This window comes from Podarcis tiliguerta (genome assembly GCF_965153285.1).
Source record: "Podarcis tiliguerta genome assembly, chromosome: 4".
In the NCBI taxonomy this organism is placed as follows: domain Eukaryota; kingdom Metazoa; phylum Chordata; class Lepidosauria; order Squamata; family Lacertidae; genus Podarcis; species Podarcis tiliguerta.
This window is the reverse complement of record NC_139537.1, coordinates 61,965,235-61,979,510: the sequence shown is the minus strand read 5'-3', so window position 1 is coordinate 61,979,510 and position 14,276 is coordinate 61,965,235. Positions and strand designations below refer to the sequence as shown.

Here is a 14,276-nt window from a genome sequence, read left to right as displayed (position 1 = left end):
TTGTAGGAATGGTGGGATATAAATGTTATATCTCCAAATGTGAAGTATACAGTGAGGGAGTAACACTGGAGAGGAGCTAGTGGAGGGTAAAAGGTGGCTTTTGCTAGGATTGTGGGAAGTGAGTGGATTTGGCAAAGAATAAGGAGAAGGGCTGACTTTGGCAATGAGTAATGGGAAGGGTGACTTTGGGGGGAGTAGACAAAGTTGGTGAGTGAAGCAAGCAGCAGTGCATCCGTGTCTGTGTGTGTGTGTGTGTGTGTGTGTGTGTGTCACACACACAGTGACACTGATCCAGCAAAGATCAGTTTCTAAGCATGGATTATTTCCTCTGGAAAAACAAGAAGCTGCTATGAGTGTAAACATCTGCTGAATGCTCTGATTAATTCTCCTGCCTGGTTCTGGTCTTAATCCAGATGAAGTGTTCGATATAGTTAGTCAGTTAAGAGCAATTTAAAGGAGCCCAAACTACCTTCAACTATTTTGGAACTTAAATCAATTTCATTTTTATCAAAGTGAAAATATATTAAGACAAATCAGTCCATGGAGGGTACTGTACCCCAGTTTCATTTTTCTCTGGCATTTCTTCTTCAAAAATTGCTTACAAATTTTCACTGTTTCCTGAGTACACTGCACATATATATATATTTCAAGTGCTGGATCACATAAGTGCTTATACACACTAATTGTTCATGAAGTACAACTGGCCCATAAATGTGTTGTTTTCCGTAATGGGGTTCAGTTAGCATTATTTACAGTGAACATCATAGTAATTATTATTTCCAAACGTTCAGTCACTGTAATGTCTTTTGGGGCTCTGATACATGCATTCATACACATGTAGCTAAACAATTATGTGGGGATAGAATGAACAGCATAAGCAGTGGCTGCCCATTTTTCTTGAGTGCTAGGAATGCTAGTGAAGACACGTACACAGAATATTCCTGGCTCTTAAAAAGAACAATTTGTGTACATCAGAGCTCTGAAGAGTATATATTAAGGTGAGTGAATGAGTACAATATGTTCTAGTGCAGCCGTATCAAACTGCCAACATAGTAGTTGCCAGAACATAGTTTCCAGTAATTAAGAAACTTGTAAAATGATCTAGAGGCACAATGAGTCTTTGTGACACATAGCTCATATACATTTTTCAAAGGGTACTTAAGTCATTCTTGCAAATTACCATGATTAAATGTCAACTTAACTGCAACCATCAAAGATTGTACTGTCTCTTAGATATAGAAATTAATTTAAGTTCATTTTAATTCCTTTCTAGAGACAAAATGCCTCCTTGTTTCCATCTTCTTTTTTTAAAGAAGTCCAACATGGAAAAAAAATTCAACTGTTCCTTTGATTTCAAAATAGTGATGGAAGATCTGAGTCTGGGCAGGGCTAAATGTGAGGCAGGACTGTGTCTCAAACCTGTTTTCCATGTTGCTGCTTTGCTATGAACTAGCAATAAAAATAGTGCCTATCTAGCTGTGCCAGGAATCACATCTGGGATTAAAGCAATAATCAGGCTTTCCTGCCAAGATTATGCACCCATTATTTTCACTTGGAAACTAACTATTGGCAGGACTGGCCTGACTGATGAAATAGACCTCTACTGACTCAAAATGTGGAAATCATCATAACAGAAGCAACTGATTTTACAGACGGTTTAGTTCTTTTGTCCATACTGCATTATCAATGGTCCAACACACACAACCATCTTAACCAAGTAGTCCTCTACCCTGATTTAAAAAATAAAAATATAAAATAAAATATGGAGTTTCTGCCACACTTTCTAATGTGTGGTAAAATTGGGAGCCTTATGAAGTGGCAAATCTTCGCCCCACCTCCATTTACCACTTGGTACTATTTGCCATTTGTTTTCACCTATGAAAACACTTTTGACTTTAGAAACATTTATTTAAAATAAATTATGGCTTCTGACAAGCTGTATCCATTATGCATTTATAAATTGGGGCAGGGGGTTGTTAGAATTCCTGAGCAACACCTGACACTTTCAACTTGCTAGTATATATAGGAGTTAAGGTCTTCCTATATGCCTTGGTGGTGGTGGTTGGTGGTGGTGTTTTCAAATTATTTTTATTAGTTTTCCAAATTATTACAAATCAAACCAAATTACTTTAATTTAATACAATTTCTTCCTATATGCCTTTGTTAATGGGCAATAAAGTGAGAAATCTTTCACTCTGAAATTTGGCAAATGCGATTCCTGGTGGTTGGGTAGTAAGTAGAATGCCTGGAAATTACATTAAGAAGCACAGATGTTACAGGCAGAATAGCAGCTGGGTCATCGGTTGAAATCAATGGGAAGAAAAAAGAATGATGAAAATACACCCAGCTTTACCAAGCAGACAGTTCTGTTGGAAGAAGTCTAGGGAATTGGAAGTCTGATTTAGCGTAAGGTTAGAATTTTTTTTACTTAAAAGAATTATTTTTCCTCTCTCTTCCTTCTTGATGCACGCAAAGCTTCTCCTATCTCTTTGTTATACTATATGATACATGTGCTTCAAAATTGAAGAGTGAACTTTTTTCCTGCTGGTATGACAAATAAGGCTTTAAATGTATTGATGAAAACTTTGTAACAGGATTTGATCTTGAGAAATTGGAACAGCAAGAATTCTTCAGTATGATGACGTATTTGTGAGCAATATCTAGCAGATCTTTGAATACCTTGAAATGTTTCATTTTAAGGACTTCCAGCATCCTTGTTCAAGGTTTTCTATTTGAAACAACACTGTATATGTCAAAATAGTTTTACAAGAAAATTTCATCTAACAAGACAGCTGAATGAAACATAGGTCTTACTGCCTTATCTTGTCAAGAAGCTGTAAATATTCGAATAAAAGATCACATACAAAGTCATGTAACTTGTTAAAGCATTGTCAGTGATGCATTTAAAATATGATTACAGGTGGTTAAACAGAATTAATATGCTTGCTGCTGGTTATGCAGAAAGAGAGAGGATCAAACAAGAGCAAGGTATGGTATAATTATTTTTGTTTGCTTCACTTAACCTCCCTACTTAAAGGATATGTATTCTGTGCTTTATTGCAGAACCCTTATTTTCTCATTTAAGAATATTCCCTCAGTTACCGCAACTGTTGTTCTTATGCAGTACTTTATTCGAACACATAGGAACTTTAAAAAATATTCAGGGCATGTTTGACTACAAAAAAGGACCTGTTATATATGTGGTGATGATTGGTGGATCAGGTTTTTTCCCTAAAGCATATTGATTTTATATATTTAACTTTGGAAAGTCACTAAAGGCTGATTACATTTTTATTTTTTCTAATTCTTTATTAGGCCAAAGTGTGCTTAGCAAATGATACAGAGATAAAAAGAGGTGTAATAAAACAGTGTCATTTTGTTTAGTAGATAGCACTGTGAGGGAAGGGAGTGAGATAACTGAGGATTCAGCCATACAGCTGCAAATAAAATGTTTTGTGTTTTAAGTGGAATATACAAGATTTGGGGTTGACCTGTCAGACTGCCCTGCAGCCTGCTGGTGTTGCTTTTTAATTGCAGGGCAATTCATTGCCATTAACAATTATACATGACAGGACTGATGTGCCATATATAACTGGGATCTCGGTGGGTGATTAAACTGGAAGGAATCTATCCTAGCTATGTATTCCAGAAGGAACAATCCTGTTAACTAAAGAGGCCTCAATGCAAGGAGTGCATATTTCCATCTATGGCTAGTTTGGCAGCTGTGGTCATTCATGGACCAAGATAGATTGCCACCAGTAACTCATGCTCTAGTGACCTTAGTTTTTGTTTATTGCAATGTGTTCTGTGTGGAGCTGCCCTTGAAAACTGACCAGAGCATCTCTCATTTCTTGTGCTTGGCTAGCTGTTTGCTTTACTAGGAAGCCAAGACCCATGGAACAAGCACAGAGACAATTGTGTACAGAGAACACAAGTACGGATCATCATAGTGCCTACTCTATGCCAGTGATGGTGACAAAACATACTTAGTTTTCCACCACCATTATATTCTCAAATAGCAGTCCTGTAGAACTTTGATAAAGGGATTATTACAACACAGCTCTAGGATGGTTGTATTAGAACCCTTGAAGGCCTGCTTTTATTCATTAGAATGAATTATGAGGATGGCTCTTAAAATCCACAGTAACATCTATCTTCCATTGCTCCCCTTTTCTGATTATGACACATGAATTTTGAAGAACTTGATTTATACAATAATAATATAGGGTTGTTGTTGTTGTTGTTTTAATTTGTATTGTTTAGATTACTGGAGTGAAAGTGATAAGGAAGAAGTAGACACGCCATCAACACCCAAACAAGACAGCCCACCTCCACCATACGACACATACCCACGACCTCCTTCGGTAAGTGTTCATTTGTAATGACTAGCTGCCATTGACCCAGAGTGAGAATACAGAAATACTTTTAGGGTAGTGGCTCCTATGCAACCTTCATCCATTTCAGCTGAGTTTGCACTTTGGGGTAATGATGTTGGAAGTATCCTGTATAAATGCTTGATGTCAGAGGAATTATGTTTGTATATATTCAGTTTTTTGGTCCTGTATCAAAATATAATGTAAGAATAAATACCCTGAACCACTGCATAGAACAACAATCATGACAGGTATATAGGATCTTTACATTTAAAAACATCTTCCAGTTCTCATTAAAACAGTTAAAATAGTAGAACAGCTGCTTTATTAAAAAGATTTGTTAAGAAATAAGGTCTTTATTAGACTATCCTTCGAGGAACAAATTTAAATCTGTACATTGCAATTATAAATTGAAGCTAAGCCAAGGTAAAATACTGGCAGCATTCCTGCTTTAACCAACATGAACTAAGTTTCTCACAAAAGCTTATCCTCCTTCAGATAAGAATAGATTCTGTGCTTCCTTTCAAGTTCTTTGTGCATTAAAAATAGACTTTTCTATTACAAAACAAGTAGACCATACAAAATATTAATACATAATTGTACAAATGGTCAGATAATAAAGGGCATCCTTAATATACCTTCAGATGTGAAGTAATGCTAAAATAAAGAGAGCAAACAATAAGCTTGTATGATAGATGCATTTGAGTGCACTCTCAAGTAGATAGAGGTGAATTTTTTCCCATACCATAGGAAACCTATTTTTCCAGATCCTCTTAAAATCCTCTTCCCAATTTCAGCTATATTCTTTTGAGGTCTGTAGGAAGCAGACTGCATTTTTAAAAATGTTTCCTTAAGAACTTTAGTTTTTGAAGCTAGTTCAAGTGCCAGAAGAACATACTAGTTCATCCAAAGAAGTGCTAAGTTCATTTGGGAAGTCTGGATGTGATTGTGTCATTTTCAAAGAGGAAAGTTTTTTATTTAATCACAAGAGAATAGGTATCTTAATAGTTAAAGAATCTGTTGAGGTCATAGTGAATCCCAATTCTGTCTCCAATGCCACTGGGCCCAAACTTACAAAATGAATTTCAGCAGCGACAAATGTCATGTTCTACACTTAGGCTGGAGGAATCAGCTGCACAAATATAAGATGGGGGACATCTGACTTGCCAGTAGTACATGTGAAAAGGATCTAGGGGTCTTAGTAGACCACAAGCTTAACATGAGTCAACAGTGTGAGTCAGCAGCAAAAAACTAGTGCTATTCTAGGATGTATCAACAGAAGTATAGCGTCCCTATCAAGGGAAGCAGTAGTTCCATTCTATTCTGCCTTGGTCAGACTATGCCTGAAGTACTGTGTCCAGTTTTGGACACCACAATTTAAAAAGGATATTGACAAGCTGCAACATGTTCAAAGGAAGATGACCAAGATAATCAAGGAGCTGGAAACCAAGCTTATGAAGAACAGTCGAGGGAATTGGGTATGTTTAGCCTGATAAAGAGGAGACTGAGAGGAGATATGATAGCCACATTCAGATATCTAAAGAGTTGTCATATGGAAGATGGAGCAAGCTTGCTTTTTTAAGCCCTGGAAACTAGGACCTGAACCAATGGCTTCAAGTTACAAGAAAGGAGATTCCAGGAGGAACCTTCTGACAGGTAGAGCTGTTTGGCAGTGGAATAGGCTCCCACAAGAGGTGGCAAACTCTCCTTCATTGGAAGTTTTTAAACAGAAGTTCAATGACAATCTATAATGGATGCTTTAGTTGAGTTTCTTGCATTGCAGGGGGACGGCTAGATGACCCTTGGGGTCCCTTCCAACTCTATGATTCTATAAAATAAGACGTGCTAACTTTGAAGCTCTGACTTTGCCTAGCTGATTTTCTTTTTATTTTCAACTATGCTAAAGGAGTCACAGAATAGCGTTGTTTCAAGAGGCATAACTGAAATCACATGAAGTCATCTTTGATCTTACATTAGAATTTCCATATCCAGCAAAGAGATTTTTTGCAAGCTATCTTTTGTGTTTTTGCCAACTGTGTCCTGACTGAATGACTGCACTGTGCATGAATGCCAATATGAGTAGCAAGGCATTTCCTCAGCTACAGTCTCAGTTTCATCTCACTACCACTATACCATTCAGTTTGTGAAGGTGTCAGGGGTGCTATAACACACAGTTGGAAGGTAAAGTTGATGAATGGTTAATCTCAAAGCTTCTGCTTAACACCCTCCCATTGCACTGCCTGCCTCAAAAAATCTCATACTCCTTTCTACAGTCTACCAAAAGTGTTATGCTTTGGGTGACTGCTGCTGGTTGTTTCAGCAAGACTCAAGGCATGTTAATAAATCTTGCAGCTAGAGACAAAGAAGACTTATCTGGATCACCCCAGGAGCACTTTGGAAAAGTGATTTCTTATTCCCTCTATCCAGTGCTTACCTGACCTTACAAAAGGGAAGGGCCACATGACTTATCCACAGCTGCTTTTTCTTCCTGTATATTGCCTCATTGCCAGGTCTTTTCCAGATCTCACCTTGCAGCCTGATCCTGATAATCTGTGTGGAAGACCAAGAGCATCTTTCTAGAAGTTGATTCATGAGTAGGGACTATGTATTTCATCACTTTGGAACAATAGATTTGTCTCCAAATGCAACAGGGATAGAGAAATTCTTCAATGGTGCACAAACCAAGTAGCTAACCCAGGCAGTCTTTATCTAAAAAGTAGTCAAGGTGACTACTCAGCATTTTACCCCTCTGTTCATTTTTGGAAGAGCTTTCAACAAGATCCTGGTAGAAGATACATAGGTAATATTTGTGACAGCTTCTGGTTTCTGGTTTTTCAAACTGAAATAAAACCACCATTTAATTCTGACATTCATATAATTTGTAGTGTAGGGACTGACACTCCAGATTTTTGTATGCCACAGTAGATCCCATGAAACTGACACAAAGCACATATGGAGTTCTCTGGATTATTCTTTAAAGGCTATTCATAAATTCTTATGGCATTCTGTAAATGTCAGTGACTGCATTTTCATAACTTCTTAGGAGCAAGTTTTTTCCTCTTCTCCAGTGATCTGCAGGGTTTCGCCTAAAATCAGATTTTAGTACTATTAGCTGTAACTGAACCATTATTTGAATCACTTAGTTTGGTAACACACTGTTTTCTGAATATTGCCTTTATTATTTAGATTAACCTTGCCTTTCAAATGCATTATGAGGGTGACTTTATCATAAAACAGCAACTCTATTAACTGTGGAATCAAGGGATCCTTAAGTATATTAAATAGCTAGCTTCATTGTAATAACAGTTGGGAGAATATCAGAGCTGGGCCCAAAGACTGGAGTGGTTAAAAGACCTTGTAGTTATTTGACTACAAGTATTGTGAGATACATCTCCTAGGTGTTTATACAAACAGATGTCGCATACACTATTTCTTTACTGTTTTGAACCTTGGGATTTTGACTGAACGATTTGAAGCTAGATAGAAGCAAATACAACTCTTATTCAAAATGTTTGTCTGGTGTATGTGCAGAAGCATAAAGCAACAAACAATCACATATTGATGTTTATACCCAATATGAAACACAGAATGGCAAGGAATATAGTGCAACAAAGCCAAATAATGATTGTACTCAAAGAAATTTGTGCTTCAGATGATCCTCCTAAAATTAATTGGGTGGCTACATATGTATTGGGCCTTTTTGGCTGGAATACTCTATTCTCTTTCTGATAGTTCTTTTTCTAACAATTATGGTTTTGTAGATAGATTTCAGGTTTTTTTCTTTGAAATATCCTTTTATGAACTAGGAGTTGGGAAAATAGATAAGTTAATAATAAAACCTATATCCTTGCTAGCTGTAGTACGTAATGGCCTTTGAATATTGCAAACATTCGGCTATCTTCATAATTGATCTGAAACCAGAATCTATATTCATGTTGCAGATGAGCTGCGCAAGCCCTTTTGTGGAACCAAAGCATAGCCGACTCTCTTCCACTGAAACTTCCCAGTCCCAATCTTCACATGAGGAATTCCGTCAGGAACCAGTTGGGAGTACTACTGAATCTCCCATCCGCAAAACAGCCAGCCAGCGACGTTCTTGGCAGGATTTAATAGAGACTCCGCTGACAAGCTCAGGGTTGCACTACCTTCAGACTCTACCACTTGAGGACTCTGTTTTCTCTGACTCAGCTGTTATCTCTCCAGAACACAGGCGGCAGTCAACTCTTCCTACTCAAAAGTGCCACCTGCAGGATCACTATGGCCCTTTCCCTTTAGTGGAGGGTGAGAAAATGCAAGCCCTAAATGGGAATGGGGGCAAGCCCCGCAGTTATACTCTGCCCCGGGATAGTGGGTTCAACCATTGCTGCCACACACTCTCTGTCAGTGCCTCCAGCCATCAGGAAGAATTGCCACAGAAAGAGCAAGAAGAAGAAGAAGAAGAGGGAAGGCAAATTGCACCAGAAAACCAAGAAGATGAAAGTAAGCACTAATTATATTTAAAATTGATTAGAAATAAATTGCATGTAGAAAAGGGAAATTGTTTAATTGCGAATATGACTTTTAATCATACCTTTTTCTGTACATAGTAGAAATAATTAGCTTTTGATACAAAAATTAACTTTTTATGCATGCTAACTTGATAAATCAAATTTTAGAACAGCTTTATTTGCATCACAGTTATTCCTCATGTTTATTATCATTATTTTTTTGGGGGGGGGTTCCCCATGGAGGGGTATTTTGCCTATACTAGGGTGCTTCTGTCTTGGATGCTAGTTTCTTTCACAGGCATGGATTTCTTGTTTTGTGATAAGTGTGTTTGTGTTGTTCCTCAAACTTTGGAAAGAAAATCTTCAATGGTGAATATGAAATATTTATTTCTAATCCTAGGGCTCTTGCATTCTGGAAGGCTCCAATCCTGATAGTTTAAGTTAGGCAGTAGGTGTCTTTCCTAATTCAGTTTGCTTGTGCCTTCATCGAAAGCAGTCAGACTGCCATTAAACTCCCATCTCTACTCTGCTGAGACAATATTTTTCTTTCTTTGTATGACTTTTCAGTCTGTCTTTCTGCCTTTTGCCCTGCTTGCATTTGGCTTATTTTCTCCCCTTTGTGGCTTGCTGGTTCACATTTTCTCTACTCTCTCCTTAAAAAAAGCAACACTAAATTTTTTTAAATCAACTCCGTTGCCTCCTCTTTGTCTAGCCTCTTCTCTACCCCACTTTTTTCTTCTGGCTCTTTGGTGGAGAGTGGTGAGAGTGGAATACCAGCCTCTTTAAACACGGCTTTAGCAGGCAGCCTCAGATCCAGGTGTGAGTGCTGTATCAGTGTTTCAGAAGTGTCCCTTTAGTGGTAATGACAGCAGACCACCCTTCCTCTGCAGCGTTTTGTGGCTCCAGCCAGCCAGTAGCCCACAAGGCAACAGAGGTTCCTGATTGGATCTTAAGAGTAGCATTCCATTGCTAGGGTAAAGTCATCCTCCCCCAGTTATATTCGACTACAGTATTTTGTCCTAGATAGGTCCTAGTTTCTCCTTTGTTGCTGTTATGGATTTCTTGTACAATTAGGCTGGCCTAAATTCCAACATAGATAGATGCTGATTTTAAAAGGCAACATGCAATGAAAGATTGTTCACTTCACTATTTTCTACTGTATACTGAAAACCCAGTAAACGAATGGGTGTAAAATATGAGCATAATAGCTACTGAGCATACAAGCCAAAACTCAAGTTTCTTGTTACTATCAGTATTCTGCTCATATTATTGGCACTTTATTTTACAGTATATGTACATGTCACATATTTTACTGCTCTACTCCTTTGTCATTAACTGCAGCCTCACATTACAAAAGTGGCTGGAATTTTTCCTGACATAGAGAGATGTGGTTTAAAAACTTGTCCTGCTTAATTTCTGCATCTTAAGATACTGTTAAAGGCACCAGAAAAGAAAAAAAGTGATAAGTGTAGATAGCAATACTTTTTCAAAATGTTAAATGGTTTACTGGGAACATTGCATACATAACATCTATCAAGCAAAACCTGGTGAACAATAATTGCCACTTCACAGCTTTCGCTGCTATTTTGTTCATTGCCCTGAGCAGGGATAAAATTCAGACTGGCAATATTTTTTAAAAAAATAAGTCATAAGGGGAAGTTGATTGAGGAGTACAGGAAGAGAAGTAAACTCTGAGCCTTATATATGTGTTTATGTAAAATTATACTTTCTGTGCTGAGAAGCCATACTGTGAGCCATACTTGTAATATGCTAGAAGATGCAAGATACTGTTTTCTGGTGCAACATACAAATTTTTGAAGTAGCATAAAATAGATTCCTTCATCTCAGAGGGTTTTGAAGATCCTCTCAGAATTTCTTTCATTTCATTCAGACCTACTTCAGCCATCTCTCATTTTGTAGAATGTGAAGAGAGAAAACTTATTTTTGCTGTGTATATTCCATCTACTAGGTTAAGAAAGGCAATGCTACAGAGAAGAAAGCACATAGCACTGGTGGAAAATACTTAATGGAAGTGCTGAAACTGGCCATAAATTTTGCCTTAGCTGTTTAACATTCTGAGCAGAATAACAGTGTGTTGCTATCTGCCACAGTGAAAGCTTAAAAGGTCAATGAGAGATGTATTTCCCTGAACACTTGAGGACTTACATCAGAATACACAATTTTCTAGTTTCCTGGCTCATATCCAACAAGTTTTTGGAGCTGTGTGTGGAAGGAGCTGAAGCCATTACAATTATTTATTAGTTCATTTATTAATAATTTTTAAAACACCCTCTTCATTTAGATATCAGAACAGTGTACAAAATAAGATCAAAGTGGTCATCCCACCATAGTAATAGTGAATAACTTGATGCTAATAAGGATAACAGTCTGCACCAATCATACTTCTACATGCTTTACACTGTATGCATGATAAACACTCTGGCAAACGTAAGTGTACCTGAAGATTTAATTATATGGTGGCTCTTACAAAGTGACTTAGAACAATCACATGAGAAATGCAACTCATGTGTGCCAATTAAAGAAGCTACATTTTAACTTGAAATGGTAAATGTTGCATGGCTTAAAGGTAAAGGTAAAGGTACCGCTGCCCGTACGGGCCAGTCTTGACAGACTCTAGGGTTGTGCGCTCATCTCACTCTAGAGGCCGGGAGCCAGCGCTGTCCGCAGACACTTCCGGGTCACCTGGCCAGCGTAAGAAGCTGCATCTGGCGAGCCAGTGCAGCACACGGAACACCATTTACCTCCCCTCTAGTAAGTGGTCCCTATTTACTTGCACCCGGGGGTGCTTTCGAATAGCTAGGTTGGCAGGCGCTGGGACCGAGCGACGGGAGCGCACCCCGCCGCGGGGATTCGAACTACCGACCTTTCGATCGGCAAGTCCTAGGCGCTGAGGCTTTTACCCACAGCGCCACCCGCGTCCCATTGCATGGCTTACTATATGCCTAAAAATAATGGATCCCGGTATACAAGTACCATAAGCACTGATAACTGGGAAACACTGGCCTGTGAGCATTCCAACTGGAGAACAGCCTTTACCGAAGGTGTCACAGACTTTGAAGGAGCATGAACTCAGGGTGAAAAGGAGAAACGAGCTAAGAGAAAGGCATGTTTGACGACCCTCACCAAGATCAACTCCCACCTGGAAACCTCTCTCCCCCCTGTGGAAGACCGCGTGGATCCAGAATTGACCTCCACGTCACTTTCGGACTCACTGTTAAGATGGTTTCATGGAAGACAATCTTACTCAGCTATGAGTGATCACCAAAGAAAGGAAAGAACAAGTACCATACATCCTACTTTTTATATAGATTATATAATTTATACTTACAGCATTTTTATTGTGGTTCCTTTTTTATCTGGGAAGCATAAAGCAGTGTTGAACATCCTTTGGTTTAGCTGCCGCTGTGTAAACCTAAGTTGCTGTGTTTTTTCCCAAGGGCTTGCTGGGTAGGATAGACTTCGAAATGATATAGATCACTTGAGTTGTCTGCACCAGACAGAATCTATTAAGTATAGTTGATGTTCTGGCTACTTTGTTAGTTCTTTGAATCTTCCCTGGCAGGCAGGCAGAAGGACCATTAACATGTTATATTTCTCCCTCTGGAACTCTTCAGTGTAATAAATGGACATGTATCCAGTGGCATCTTGGATGTTCAAAGCTATAAAAAATGACAAGTGATGTATCACTTTACAAATATGAGTAAGTTCTGTTGAGTAGTTGAAAGTATACTACAACTGGGAAAGAATTTTCTGTTCTTTAACAGCCAACATGTTTTTTATAAGTCACCTTCATTTGTTTAAAAAACATGTACCCAGTATAACCAGACATGATCACTCCATGTGTTCTTAACAGAACCAAACATAAGAAATAAAAGTCTAAAGATGAACTGTATAAAACATGTATTTTATGCTTGGTTACATTTAAAGCTCCAATACAAATCCTTCCACTGTCAGGTGGTGTTGTGGCCTGGCCACAGCCATGTCTGCAACCTGGGAGCATCGCCTGGGTGGATTCCAGCCTGCTCGCAGATTGGCCAATGGTGGGCAGGCATGGGCTGGAGTTCCCCACGGGGCAGACCCAACTGACCAATAAGCGTCACTTTGGGTCCACTCCAGGTTTTCTTCCTAGTTCGTCAGTCTTTGTTACTGCTTTTGCTGCTTTCAAAGGTTAGTCACTTAATTTGATTTCCCAAATTTTCTTTCATTATAATTTTGGTTTCACTTATAATCCAGTTCCAACACTATTTCTGATACTCCAATTTGATTATTGTTGACATGGGGTCTATGTGCTGTTGACAGTGTGGGATGCATGTGGTTAGAAGGCCAAAAAGGCAAGCAAGGTAGGGGTTTGATTTAAACTGATTTAAATTACCGGGTAGGCAAAATATTTATCAGTACATTGTTAGCTCTTTTGACTTCTGGAGAGGAAAATTGCGGACCAGATTTCGTTTGTCAACAGTCTGTCGACAGAGATAATTATTTGGTGATTAATGATAGTGAAAGGCATAAATCTTGGTTATTACATTCTCTCTGAGAAGAGAGTGGCCTAGAACAGAGGAATTTCAATCGTGTTGAAACACAACATAATAGTCCTGAGGGTCAGTCCTGAGGGCATAAAGTGGGCAAAACCTCCCTTTCTTTAATTACTTTTGAGACTGTTATAAATTATAACTGAAGTGATCTCTCCGCTTGTTGAAATTTGCATCTGGAATGTGAACAGACTTATGAAGAGATGATCATTGAAAGGCTGAAAGCAAAACAGAAAGAATGTTTTAATAGTTTACGACTAAGAAAATTTTTAAGTGGCTAAGGAACATTTCAACTGTTAGAAATTTTTATTTTATTCTTAACCTTCCATCCCTTTGATGAAAGTACTGGCTGCAAACTGAAACTAGTTTTATTTATACCTCTGTGGGAAAAGAATGCTGTCTGGAGATAAGGAGATGTGAGAGTCAAGCTGTTACGGCAGAGACAGTAAGACTTTAAGGTGGAGAGTGCCATACAAACACTGTATGGCAAAAACACTGTTGGACACCCCATTGACTGTTGGCATCATGCAGCGATTACTGGATGAGCAATTAAAATTTGAGATCAGAGCTGAGATGGCTAAAAGGGTGAATGAAAATAGACCAGTGAAAGATGAGGTTAAAGAAGACACTGAACCTTTGAAAATAATATTGATAAATGACTGCCAGAATAGGAGAGTGGAATGGAAGAAGAGAAAATGGAAGTACTGGGGTTTTTTATAAATTAGGATGGAAAACCACAACGAACAGGAAATTGGAAGATATGGAACTGGGTGTGAATTAATGAATGAATAACTCTTGATTACAGGAAAGAGACTCCTGTATGAATAAAGATGAAGGATTTATTGCTTCTCAACATTGAAGGTAAA

General features: G+C 38.4%; 1 protein-coding gene across 10 annotated transcripts in view; it reads left to right on the top strand.

Moving 5' to 3' along the window:
* Positions 1-14,276, top strand: part of CNKSR2 (connector enhancer of kinase suppressor of Ras 2) — a 262,387-nt gene that overhangs the window by 193,145 nt on the left and 54,966 nt on the right. For all 10 annotated transcript variants that reach the window (XM_083439388.1, XM_083439384.1, XM_083439391.1 and 7 more), the window contains 3 exons: positions 2,921-2,988; positions 4,264-4,364; positions 8,315-8,852. In XM_083439388.1, the coding sequence (XP_083295514.1) occupies positions 2,921-2,988; positions 4,264-4,364; positions 8,315-8,852 (707 nt within the window). The remainder of the gene's footprint in view (positions 1-2,920; positions 2,989-4,263; positions 4,365-8,314; positions 8,853-14,276) is intronic.